Below are 14,210 nucleotides of genomic sequence, written 5' to 3'. Positions count from 1 at the left end.
GCAATAGAATACAAAGGTTAAAGTAAAAGAAACAGATCTAATATTGAGTTAGATTTATTCTTCCTGGTTACATGAACACACACAAGATTCTTACCCTTTCTAAGCTTCTTTCTTGGTAGTTAAAAACAAAAACCAAAAACCTATGCCTTGCATTCTCCTTAAGTATTTTGTGAACACCAGTCATGGTAATAGATGCAAAGTGCTTGGCAAACCACAGAGCCCTTTCTGGGCACAAGGGTAACCAATGTGATTATTTGGGCAGCACCAAGTGCTCTTAGATCACCTGGCCAAGCCTCTCGCCTTTGTCTGTCTTGACTCCAGCCAATCTCTGCTGCCACAGCCGCCTTAACATACATATGCATGATTGGCTTCCTGGCTTCTCCCCAGCTCCGAGCATCGGCTCCAGACGTGCAGTCCAGCTCCTGAGAACTGGAGGGCAGAGCTCCTTGCAGATCCAGTTCAGAAACCTCCGTTGGAGCAGACTCCTGCCTGCCGGCTTCCCAGCACCCTGCCCACCAGTACTAATCACTGGCAGCCAGTCTGCTCCCATGAAACCATCAAAGGCATCCCAGCGTTACAGGAGCATCCGGAGAAATGCCAGCCAGCACTACTTCTACCAGGAGTCCCTGCTGCTCAGGTGAGCCAGTCCCATCCATCCACTGGGGCAGGTTTGTGAGGAGGGAAAGCCTGGGTCACCCTTGCTTGCATCTGACCAGAGGACCAAGTCCCCATCCTGCTCGGTTCTCCTTCAGAATGAACTCCGAAACTCCTTTTTCCAGGTCACTATACAAAAAGGGTGGCAACCTCAGCGATGTACACAGACATTGACGGCTCTACCTGCTTCCGATCAGAATCCAAAAGCCTGTACCCCAACCTGGCTTTATTGCTGGCCAAACCCACAGACGTGCTTTATCTGTTTTCTCTCTGTTTACTCAATCAGCAACGTCAAGAGAGAGCAGACAATACATCTGTCGTAATAAATGAGGTTTCTGTTGGAAAAGGCTACAGGCTGGTTAGAAGTGGGGGAGTATTATTCAAATTTGTTAAATATTTATAAAGGTATATTAAAATCTCCATTAATTTGGAGAACCTGGAGAAAATTCTCTTTTGAGTAAGTAAAAACAAGCTGAATTAGAGAAAAGCAAAGGAATTCTTTTCCCTTACTTTTAAGTGCATCATTGATGAAATAGCCACGGCAAAATACCCTTATCTCCTCCTGAAAAGTTGCATTAAGATTAGTGTATTCATTTTCACTGGGAATAAGTGTTGCTATGTGTTGCAAAGTTGTTCTCCTAGAGAGTAACTATTTCCCTGAAACATTTGGACATGTAAATTTGCTTAGCTAATTTCTTGTTCATAGAAACTGCTTCCTGTTTGCCTCTGTTATCTCTGATTTCAAATGAATCAAAGCAGGAGTACAGAGAGCGGGGGATCTCTGGATGAGAGAGTTTGATTTTTATTTATTTTACATCCAGAGTTAGGGGACAGGAGGCGTCCTTTCTTTGGAATTAGCTGGTTATTTCAATGAGCCTGAAAAAGAAATGGTTTTGCCACCAAAGATGCTGCTATTCAGTAATCCTACAGGAGCACTCTCTTGGTTCCTTTTATGTCTTCTGATAGTATCTCTTATCCTTTGAAGCCTTTCTCTTTCACTGACCCATCAAAGTAACAGAACCCAGTGACTGTGTTCCAGTGGCTGCTAACAACTGCCGAATTCTCTCTCTGACTCCCCGGATCCCTCCCCTCTCCTTCTACACACACTAACTTCATACAGATGACCCCAGGGCAGCAAGATGCTAAACTTACCCAGGGCAAGATCTGGGATGGAAGCAATTCTACTAATCAGATTTCCTCCTTAATGCCCTGATCATTTCAGCAACTTGGATGACAGCTTTACTGCTGATGAAACAGGGGACAGCCATGATCCGGAACAAATCTTCCAGAATATACAGTTCCAGAAAGATCTCATGGCAAACATTCGCTGCCGACCCTGGACCATGGGACAGAAGCTGAGGGCACTGAGGTAAGGGTTACGAGTTATTGCAAGTATGCTTCCCACGAAACCACCCACCCTGCCCTGCCCTGGGAAACGAGCATAAAAATCCACATTGGAGGGAGTGGTGGGTCGGATGCTCTTGATCTGACTTAGAGAAGTCACAGACACGTCTGAGGGATCCACCCGGTCCAGACGGGCCTCAGTGTGTGTGTCTGTGTATGTGTGTCTGAGTTGGCTGTGTGCCTTGGTAGAGAGTTTTTTGGGTTTCTACCTCCTTTTCAAATACTAGATTTTAGCCCTATGCCTAGAGATGAACAAAATAACTAAACTCACTAGGTATGCAATCTAGAATGAAAATAAATATTAGTTTTACCTGCTTGGCTATTACCTCCCTCTTGCGGCGGGGATCTCTGTGGGAAACTAGATGACTGGGACGCTTAGAGTCATATTGGAGAGTCTGTTTAGGTAATAATGAAGAGCTGAAGGTTGGAAGACATTGCCTTGCCATGTGGTATTAGGTTCTTTTCATAATTTCTCTAAAGACCAGTTCCTTTCTCTGTAAAGTTGAAGTGAAGGTGGAGCGCACCTACCTCCTGTGGCACTGTTAAGCTGTTAAGCAATCAGACAAAAATTCCTGGCTGCCCTCGGACTTAATCAGGAACTACGGCAGAGGGCTCCAGCATTTTTAGCATGCATTCAGGGTGATTCTTTTGCAAACTAGAGTTTGAAATCCCTTGATAGCGGTTCAAGGATTAAATGAGGTAAACCATACGATATTAAGCCTTGTATCTGGGCTATAGTAGTCACTCCCTATGAGTGGGTAGTAACTGATGGTGTGGGTCCCTGGGATCACAGCAAAGGGAGTGAGTAGAATTGTTCTTAATGACCAATGCCACTGAGCTACTCTGACCCATGAAGTGGACCTTCCTAGAGAAACAGACATGACACGTAATCATCGGGTACCTACTGTGTGGACAGGATTAGAACCACTGTCGTATCTCACGTTTTAGTGCCCCTTTCCAGACACCAAGCGCATTGCCCTGTCTCTCCAGTCCACCATTAGGTTTGACTTTCTTTCCCATCAAATCATGCCTTCATTAGATTTCCACTCCAGTCATTGTTCCTCCAGTCTGGCCAAAGATCCAGCCTGCCCCCCCAGGTGGCCACGGCAGATAGCTAAGGTCATCCATGGTTTCCACTCCCAGAAGTTTCCAGTGAATTCTCCAGGTCCGATATCAGTTCTCATCACTTCCATTTCTTTGAGTAAGGATGACATTTTTCAAATGAGAAGACTGATACTCAGAGATGTTAAGTGGCTTCCCCCAGGACACACAGCTTCTGAGTACTGGAATTGAGCCTTAAAGCTGGGCTTCCTGACCTCAACTCCAATATTCTATTCTATTGAAACAGAGAAACTCTACCAATTTATCCTAAAAAAAAAAAAAAAAAAAAAAAGCCATGTAACTATATAGCACAAGGAACTATATCCAATATCCTGTGATAAACCATACTGGAAAAGAATATAAAAAAGAATGTACATATATGTATAACTGAATCACTTTGCTGTACAGCAGAAATTAACACAACATTGTAAATCAACTCTACTGCAATGAAAAAGTCATGTATTCTATCAGAATTTTAAAAATCATACAGGAATGCTGATGACTAATAACTATCTGAACTGTAAGAGAGTGAGTCTTTTTAACCTGCGGGCAGAGCAAAGCAAATGATAACTTTTCTGTCAGAATCAAAAGAACAAACCAGGCCTTCCTCCACAAGCGTAAGCCAGGGACCTCAGCCAGGGCTCCGAGACACCAACGCCAGCGAGGCACAGGCCAGTGGTCCAGCTCTCAGAGAACAGCGCGCCCTCTGAGACCTGCATTTGTCATCCCCGCGTCGCACGTTTCCTCCCCGTCACCTTGAGAAGCTACTGGAGCAGTGCTTCACTAATTGGGCCTGCGAGACTCATCAGGTCTGTGGAAGGCGCAGACCCTGACTGCTTGGGGCTCAAGGGAGCATTGCTGACACAGAGAGAGCAGCGAGCTCTGTCTATGGGGGGACAGAGCATATATTTATTTCCCTGGTAGGGAGGCAAGTGGTCAGTGCCATGGAGTCAGCATTGGTCTATGATGGGGCCTGGGTCAGGTACTGTCCCCACTGCTGTTACTGACCAGGGTTCTTGGCCTCCTTAATCAATAGAAATTAATCAGAGGTCAGACAAGGAATTCAGGCAAGGCTTTATCGGAGCCCCGACCGCAGCAGGGGGGAGTGAGAACAAACAGCAAGTTTCCTGGCTCACTCACTTGCTGAGGGGGAGGCGAGCATGCTCCTTACATGGGGTGAGGGTAGGGGTGTGTGCAGGGATTGGGCCGGAGGTTGGCTTAGGTGGTCTGCCCATCCCCTTGGTGGTGTCGTGTGCAGGGCGCATGTGCAGTACCCTGCTTTTGCTCCTGACCATTCAGAAGTGGCAGTTGGGCTTTTTGGTTTTTTGTATCTTACTGTCCATAATTTGCCCCAACTGCACTTGCACGCAGTCGTTTTTAGTCCCTTAAAGTTTCTTTGTATTTTATTGCTCAAGGAGATGTTTGTCCAGGTGCAAGCACTGCAGCACAGGGTCCCAGGTCCCAGCCTGTCTCACTGCCGCCTCAGCCCCCTACTCAGCTCCCCATTCCTACACTTACACACCCACCCACTCCTATTGTTGTTTCAGGTCTCTATCATCCCTATTAGCTAGTGGGCTTATCCAGGGCAATAGCTCTATTTTATGCGCCTCTGTATTCCACTATACTTGACCCAAACAAGTGTGCAGAAAATGTTTGCAGGGAAAAAAATTAGAATGAATGAAATTAAATGAATTATTATTTCACTTATATAGGCCCCTATCTTTTAGATGCTATAAAAGGTATAACATCAACGCTCACCCTTGCCTGCATTTCTGGTTCTGACCGGAATGAAGCCAGCCCATTGGCGGGGCTATGAAGGTGGAGTATTTGCAGTAAGGTCAGGGAGGTTCAAAGCCCAGCTCTCTGGTCAGGCGTGTTCTGAAGCGATCGCGCTGTTTGTGGAAAAGGAAGTCAGCTAGTTCCTTGTGTCAATCAACGAAAGGCTAGGAACCTGTGGGTGTTACTTGGGATACACATGCATGAACTCCTACCAAGTACACTGGTCCAACTAACAAACTGAATAATTCAGCAGTTCTTCAATCCTGAGCATAATTAAGTGGTCAACCAGGGATTCATGAAGATCTCATCAATGTAGTCACAGATGAGGTCACCTTGAAGGTGACATTCTTCGCTAAGAGTTTTTGACTTCAGTCCGTTCCATGGAATTAACATTTTTTTTCTAATCCTGTGGTTCTTTAAGTGTGAATTTAACCATCTATCCTAATGAATTCAGTCTATTTCCAAGGATTAGCCATTTAGGTGACCCATCAGGTCAACTCAACAAAGTGGTCAGCCAGTGTGCCAGTAGTTAGTCTGGGCTAAATCAGGTTGTTCATGGCTACATAGACACAACTTTCTTGCTCACATTAACCAGACACTACCCTTTTCTCAAAGCAGATTCTCTGAGCTAGGTCTGACTCTCACTTCCAAAGAATTAATTGCAGGAAGAAGGCTGCTGAGATTAAGTGGAGGAGCTGAGATGCTGGTACCTGATACCAGAATTTCCAAAGCCCATAATACCCAGCCAACAGCCAGAATCAGGGCAGGGTGTTAAGAAACTCAGTTGCAACTGATTTTAGTATTCACTCATCATTTCCTATGATTTCATGCATTTAAATGTTATAGAAAATATTTTAAGGGAGTTGTCTGGTTACCACCGTTTGACTATCTATTCCTGCTGCACTTCCACATGTTTTGCCAAGATTATCAAGGTCATAAAATTGCGCTCACCACCAAGTTTTTCTTCTCTCAGGCGAGCGAAGGACATTGTGCTGAAGTTTGAGGGGAGGCTGACCAGGACCCGAGGCTACCAAGCGGCAGGTGCAGAGGTAAAGAGCCCACACATGGACGTGCCCACCCTTCCTGGGGTCTCCGGGCCCAGGAAGTTGTACTTGTCCTTGCAGTTGCTGTACTATATAGGTTGTGAACATCCATCATTAATAGCTGTAGAACAGTATGGAGAGCTTGAAGGTCTGCACGTCCCCAAACTTGGATTTTAGTTCCCGATGCTGTCACTTACCAAGTGGTGTGACCCTGGGTAAGCCCAGCTCATCAGAAAAAGGTTATATCTGCCCTTGGGAGAATCCTCTAGCCTCTTCCCTGAGTTAAGCCCACCCATGTGTGTAGGTTTCATTCACTGTACCGTAAGTCCCCTACATACGAACCTTCAATTTGAGAACTTTCAAAGATGCGAATGGGCGTTCACATGTCCAAACACATAAGCTAGTTTACGTATCTGGCATACACCGTCATGCGCATGCATCCTCTACAAGTGGTTGTGCTTTTGTGTACTTTACTATACAGTGCTGTATAGAGTGAAGTAGTACAGTATCTTTATTTCTTGCCTGTTCACTCGATGCCAGCCCCTGTATGCCAGCTGTTGTACTGTACTACTGTACTTTTCAAGGTACTGTACTGTAAGATTAAACATTTTCTTTATTTTTTGTGTTTGTTTTTTATGTATTATTTGTGTGAAAAGTATTATCAACCTATTACGATACAGTACTGTATAGCCGATTGTGTTAGTTGGGTACCTAGGCTAACTTTGTTGGACTTACAAACAAATTGGACTTACGAACGTGTTCTTGGGACGGAACTCGTTCGTATGTAGGGGACTTACTGTATTTCTTATAATGAGAAAGTTACAGGCATATTCCAATGCTCATTTTATAATACAATGCTAAGATTTTTGTTTGTTATTTTTCCCATTCAGTTACTTGCAGTTAAACTTTCGTATACATTGAAATTATCTGTTTATAGACATTCCAATACTTTTCATAAATGTTTCCAAGACAAAGAAAAAAATCATTTCTCCTACTATAATTCCCTACTTCCCAAGATAGAATCTATTTTAAAATTTCACATTTCAGCCATTGTATATATCATTTTCGCATCGGAGTAAGTAGAGTATACAAATATTTTTGTCTTGCTGTTTTTTCACTTAACACCATAACAAGGATTTTTCTCCATGTTGCTGTGTAGATTTTATACCTATTGTTTTCTATGACTGTGTGATATTCCATCAGAAAAATGTCTATTAATTTAATTAGTTACGTGTCTGCTGGTGGTCCTTAAATAGCTTCTAATTTTTCATTAGTATTAACAGCCCTGCAAAGACCATCTTTGCACAGACGGCTTTTCCTATCTTTTAAAATTCTTTTTCTAGGATAAATGTCAAAACTACGACCTCTGTAGTATAGAGCATGGTCCACGTTTTTTGGCTCGTGATAAATACTAATCAATTATTTTCCGAAAGCTTTGCCATCCACAAGGAAAGAATTTGCTGTCTTCATAGTATCTCCACTAATGCTGAATATTGTCGTTTTTTCAAGTTTATTATTTTAACAGACAAAAACTGACAGACACTCTTTTTCGATTCTCTGAAACAAAAAATATTCTTAGTAAAGTTTAAATTAAAGCTGGTCATAAATTTTGCATAACTGAATAGTTATAAAATATCAAAGAATCCCCAAGATTGTGCCTTGGCTTTCTTTCTTCTTACTTTTCACAGAATCTGCCTGAAGACGCTCATCCACTCCTATGATCAAAATTACCCATAACTCTTTATGCCTGTCACACTATGATGGAGCTTATGGAATAAATCTATAAAACAAAATTATCTTTTTATAAGCATATGTGCTACCAAGCTCTCTCATTTTCTCTAAATAAACTGTATGAAATGCTATGGAAAAATATCTGAAATAATGTAGGGTCTCTCACTTGGGTTCAGACAACCTGTAATATGTATAACAATGAAAAAGTCCTGGGGCATTTCGTAACAGTGGGCTCAAAGTGGATTAAAGGTATAAGTTAATAATGGACTGAATTCTGAGAGTCAGAGTTTTTAAAATGAGAAAAGTGATCCAAATGTTCAGTCTTACCTACAGATGGTCCCAAAGTTTTCAGCCTGCACTTAGCAGACACAGCTGCCCCAGTCCTTTCCATTTTACCAATGGCCCTGCAGAAAGCAGTTCAACCCAGTTCAGCTTAATCCATGTGCCAAGCTTTGTGCTGGGCACTCAGGGTAAAGAGATGGCTGAGATAGAGTGTCTTCTGCCCTCTGGAGACACAGCAAAATGTCAAAGAAAATCATCCTCCCACCATGTCTTCCTGACACTTTGGTTTTCCCCCTTCTCATTCTGAACATCATTCCTCTACCTTTTTATATTTAGAATTTTTTTTTTTTTTTTTTTTGCGGTACGCGGGCCTCTCACTGCTGTGGCCTCTCCCGTTGCGGAGCACAGGCTCTGGACGCGCAGGCTCAGTGGCCATGGCTCACGGGCCCAGCCGCTCCACGGCATGTGGGATCTTCCCGGACCGGGGCACGAACCCGTGTCCCCTGCATCGGCAGGCGGACTCTCAACCACTGCGCCACCAGGGAAGCCCCTATTTAGAATTTTTTTACGCTGGAAATTTTAATACAGACCCCTGAGGATGAGCAGCCACTCCAAAGCAGAGAAAACAGAAGCTCTCTAGCTGTTACCTGCAGCCCAGTGAGTTTTGTCTCTATTTACAGTCTTTGGTTTCTCTTAGAAAAATGATAACTTCGTTTTTCAAATAGTAAATTTTGTATAATATAACTACTGTACACTTTCTCCCATGATTCCCACGACTGAGATCCTGCTCACCACTCACCAGGGCTGCCACTCTATCCTCTCTTGGGAATCACAGTTCCAGAACACAAGTCGTCCTCTGGAGCCCCTCCCACTGTTTCCCACCTGCATCCTCTGTGCACATGGGTTTCTCCTTGATTCCAGCAGGAAAACACCTTGTTGCAGACAATCTGCCTTTGGCACCAGTTTATTTCTATGCTTCATAAGAAAGCAAGGTCTGAGCATGTGAGACCACCAGGACCCATGCAGTCACGTAGGCAGAAATGCTACCCTGGGCACATGGAACACCAAACACCAAGAGTCAGGACACCTAGGTCCTTCTGCCATTGTTTCCCTGCTCTGGGTAATGACCTGGAACCTGACGAGGTTTTCATGCTTGATTCTTAAGATGTCTTCTAGTTCGAATAGTCTATGTCCTTGGTTTCTCACATGATACCAGCAAGGGACGTCATCCTTCCTGAGAGCCTTCATGGCATGATTTGGCAGGAACGCTTCCCCTGTGCAGAAGCTAAAGGTACCTGCCCATGATGGTGTATAGACTGACTGGCCTCATAACAGATCTTCCTGTTTCCACTCATGTCCCTCCATCTTCCACTCTCTTCCACATAGGAGCCAGGGAAATCTTTGATACAGTAAACTACGCATGCCATCCTTTAATTAAAATAATGAATGACAGGGACTTCCCTGGTGGTGCAGTGGTTAAGAATCCACCTGCCAATGCAGGGGACATGGGTTCAATCCCTGGTCTGGGAAGATCCCACATGCCACGGAGCAACTAAGCCCGTGTGCCACAACTACTGAGCCTGCGCTATAGAGCCCTTAAGACACAACTACTGAAGCCCGGGCGCCTAGAGCCCACGCTCCGCAACAAGGGAAGCCACCGCAATGAGAAGCCCCTGCACAGCAACAAAGAGTAGCCCCTGCTTGCGGCAACTAGAGAAAGCCCGTGCACAGCAACAAAGACCCAACGCAGCCAAAACTAAATAACTAAATAAAATAAACTTATTTTTAAAACTACTAATAATAATGAATGGTAGATAGATACGATAGATAGACAGAGTTTCATTACACTTAGAATCAAATCCAAACTCCTTCCTCTAACCCACCTGATCTGGCCATGACCTAACTCTTGGACCGCATCTCACTCCTCTCTTCTTTATTCTCTTCTATAAAATGCCCAGCTAATGCTAAGCCACAGGCTCCTACTGGCCATTCTCCCCTCCTAGACAGCTCCTCTACCAATTGAGGACTCTTAATGACTTTACAATGGACCAGAAACTCAAATGCTTTCAACACCAAACCCTCCCCAAAGGATACTGGGCATTCTGCCTCTGTCTGCTGTAGGGGATGACAAATCAGAAAGCCATGGTCTTCCTCTCAATACTGGAGGAGAAAAAGCCAGGTGAACAATATAAAGGCAATATAAGCTAGGATGTGATAAGCATTATCAGAGACCAGAATGATAGCTGGGGACGTTTACAGACGGAAGAATGTATTTCTGGCTACAGAGAATCTGTGTGAGGTCTCCATAGGAGTAGCTGTATTTGAGTTGGGTCTTAAATCATGAGCAGAAAGTGAACAATTCCAACTTCTGATAACATTCAAGTAGATTTTCATTTACAAGCAGCTGTTTTGGCCTTAGCAGACATATTCAGGATAACATAATCATGCATGTCTGCATCAGGACCACATGCTGTCTTATAGTTCAGAAGATTGTAATTACATTTGTAACCCTTCTTTCTGCAATGATATCATTTGCTTCCAACACAAACTCACATTGTTTGTGTGTTAAAATGAACAACCTGCTAATGTTGTGGGAGAGAAAGCCCAGTGTCAGGGAACATTTTCACATTTTGCTTTATTCTCCTTTGAGAAAAAAAATATATATATTTTTGAACTTTTGGCGATTGTGTCTTCAACATCCAAGACAAATTTCCAGACCTTATTTTGGCAACTTTGGCCAGGAGAGAGGCTGGGAGATGAGCTCCAGCTGCAGGATGGGAGGCACACAATGGGGCTCATTTTCAGGGTATGTTCTAGACTCTTGGTCCTTAAATAGGGACAGGAACTGTAATCACTGGGGAGTTTGTGAGCCATGTGGATTCCTGAGCCCCACTCCCGGAGGAGACCAAGGGGGTGTATTTGGACATCATTCCTCAAGTAGTTCTTAGTCCTCACAGCAGGAATGGTGTGAATAAGGCAGGCTGAAACCCTAGAGAATATGCACCTCAGTACAGACACCGCAGCTTAGAGCCCTTAACAGGAGCCTTCACCTGGGCAGAAGCCCAGAGAAGACAAGCGGCTGCTTTGGTCCTCGGGCTCCCTAAAGGCCTGTGAAGTCATAATGAAAGGTATCAACTGGTGTGTCTGCGGGCCTCGCCTCCATTTAGGACCCTGGTTCCACAAAGGCATTGCCGTCTTCACGAATGTCAAGTCCTCTAATCCTACTCCCTCCTGTCTAGCTGTGGCGGAAGTTTGCTCGTCTGGCCTGTAACTTTGTGGTCATCTTCATCCCCTGGGAAATGAGGATAAAGAAAATCGAGAGTAAGTGTTGGCACTTGGAGGAGTGGGGTGGGGATGCGGTGCCCGTAGCCAGACAACGGTGAGGCCTGAGACGGGTCTGGTACATCCCAGACCTTACACTGAGCAGCCAGGGGCCCTTGCACACGTAGTGCCGACCTAGGCTGGACATGGGTCCGTGGAGATGGAAGACACAGTGCCTGTCCCCACCACCTCCCAGGATAAAAACGGTCCCATGTTCCACTGTGGCTCTGCAGTTCCCTGTCCGTTCATGCCTTAGACACAATACAAACTCAAAAGGATAGAGGGGAAAACTGGGTAGAGGAATAAAAGGATAACATGGGCAATTGCAGAACAAAAATGCAGAAATTTGCATTTGGAGAGAAGTGACTGTAATCATTTAGAAAAATATCCTAAAAAATAAATCAATCACCGTCACCTTTAAAAACACACACACAGTACAAACACGCAAATGCAACACACAAGACCAGGAATAAATATAACCAGAAGTCTGAAATAAAGAAACTGTAAAATTGGACCATGGGATATTTTTAAAGTCTTGTGAAGAGACATAGAATGATTTAATATTTGGAAGGTGTTGATTTTCTCAATATGTTTATGTTTTAATGCAATTCCAATAAAATTCTCAATGCAATGTTTTTTGTATTCAACATAATGAACTCATAGGAAAAAAAACTAATTGAAAACTTTTTTAAAAGGAAAAACTCAGATGAACTTGTATAACCAAAATGTTAAAATACATTATAAAAGCTACAAGAATTGAAACAGTGTACCCCAGCACCATAAATGATGCTGGAACAATTCAACTGTTTTAAAGAATAACATTAGATCTTTCATTTCAAAGTTCCATTAAATATTTAAATAGAAAATAGGAAGCCATGAGAGAATTAAAAGAAATATAAGTAATGTGATCTCAGAATGGAAGCCTGTCAAATTATAAAAGTAAAGAAGGAATCATCAAGGAAAGTACTGTTGTATTTAACTATACATCAAAGAAATTTTACATACATAAAAAATAAACAGATCTAAAAGATGACAAATTGAGGGGGGAAAAAATTTTCAACATTGAAGTGGAATTAAATACCAGCTGGTGGAAATGTCAATTGGGATGATGTTTCTAGGGGAAAGTTATAATTTGGACCAAACGTCTTCAAAATGTTTGTACTCTTTGATAGAACTCTTCCACTCCTTAACAACCAGAGAAAACAATAGCCACAACAAAATCAATGCACTAGGCTGTGTGGACACACTTGGTGCCCAGCCCAGATCCCTTTACTTGGCTGGTCCACTTTTTCTCAGCTGCTCTGTATGTTAGCTGCTATGACTCATAGCTGTCTCCTTCTCTAGAGGATGAGCCTTGGCCCACATTGTTCCAGATGGTGGGCACTCATCACTTGCTCCCCCAGACCCAATGGGTAGCCTAGAGGCAATGACAAAGGGGTATTCAAGTCCAGCTTTTTGTTCAAAGTGGAACCAACTTATGATGCAACTTGCCCTCCAAAGGTCCCCATGGGATAAGGCTAAGCTGGGCTCCAGCTGAGACGACATCTTTGCTTAGCTCTTTCCCCTGACCTTCCTTGACCCCCTCACCCCCTTTATCCTGAGAGCACTTCCTCAATATATCATGTTAGCTGAATCCTTTTCTCAGACTCTGCTTCCAGGAAATCTGACCTTAGGCAGAAATTGATTCTTGCAGAATTATTTACCCTAGTGAAAAGTTAGAAACTTCCTAAGTGTCAAGTAGTGGGGGATAAGTTAAATCAATTATGTAAAATTGGTTTGCTGGAACAATAAAATTCATTTTATAGGGAGATATTTTGTATGAGAAAATGCTCATAATATATTGATAGCTCAAGATGCATATTATAGAGATATGCCAATTTTATACAAAAAAAATACACATATAGAATGAAAATGGAGGGTTCCCCTAAAAATTTACTAGAAAGTAATTCTGGTAGTGATTTTAATTTAGTAACCTGGCAGTAGGTCATTTTTGGGTCTTCTTTGTGATGTTTTGTGTTTTCCTACCTATTATGAAACATAAGCTAGATTTGAAATAAAATTTCAAGACGTTATTCTTCCAAAGTATGATACAAGTCCAGAAAGTCATCACAAGTATCACGCATATCCCAATCCAACTTCTTCTATGCCCCCTTGTTTTCTCAATAGAAATTTGTTTTTAACTACACTTTTTATTTTAGAATAAGTTTAGATGCATGGAAGAGTGACAAAGAGAATTCTCATAACCCCTTCACCCATCTAACACCATGTGAGGTGTTAATGTTAACATGTAACATACTGTTATTTCTTTTGAAATTAAGACAAAAGAATCCTTAGAATATCCTTGGAACTTTCAGAACTATGCAAAATAGAAAAGAAATATATTAAATTCTCAAAAGATGCTGATACTTCTGAACATAGGTGAAATGTAAATTTGATAAAAGCATTTTCGATCAATATGACCTTAGGGAAAGTAATCCATTAGGGATTAGGGATCTGTGTATATGACTGGGAGACATTAATGAACATCTTAATCCTTCTAAATGATCATCGTGGGACAACACCCTGATAGGTTCAATTATGGCATTCTTAGTCTATGTCCTGCTGCTGTAAGAAAAATTACAGTGTTGCTTTACAGAGAACTTCTTACACTGGGAGGATTTTCTATAAACCGTTCTCATTATCTTTCTTTAGGTCATTTTGGATCTGGTGTTGCCTCTTATTTCATATTCTTGAGATGGTTATTCGGAATTAATATTGTGCTCACGATTATGACAGGTGCTTTTATTGTCATTCCAGAGGTAAGAACTATTTCCGGTGAGTTTAAAAGTGCCATTTGTTAAAAAGTAGAGACGTTTAGAGCCATAGCATTAGACAACCGCACTCATTATCCTCATG

The 14,210-nt window shown here is 42.7% G+C and overlaps 1 protein-coding gene across 1 annotated transcript in view; it reads left to right on the top strand.

The window, feature by feature from the left end:
- Positions 1–548: 548 nt before the first annotated feature.
- Positions 549–14,210, top strand: part of TMC3 (transmembrane channel like 3) — a 44,067-nt gene continuing 30,405 nt past the window's right edge. Inside the window, exons 1-5 of the mRNA XM_060003603.1 lie at positions 549–637; positions 1,877–2,023; positions 5,912–5,987; positions 11,234–11,315; positions 14,007–14,113. Of these exons, the coding sequence (XP_059859586.1) occupies positions 549–637; positions 1,877–2,023; positions 5,912–5,987; positions 11,234–11,315; positions 14,007–14,113 (501 nt within the window). The remainder of the gene's footprint in view (positions 638–1,876; positions 2,024–5,911; positions 5,988–11,233; positions 11,316–14,006; positions 14,114–14,210) is intronic.

This window comes from Delphinus delphis, chromosome 2 (genome assembly GCF_949987515.2).
Source record: "Delphinus delphis chromosome 2, mDelDel1.2, whole genome shotgun sequence".
Taxonomy (NCBI): Eukaryota; Metazoa; Chordata; class Mammalia; order Artiodactyla; family Delphinidae; genus Delphinus; species Delphinus delphis.
Note: the sequence above shows the minus strand (reverse complement) of the source record. Positions and strands in the feature narration are given on the sequence as shown.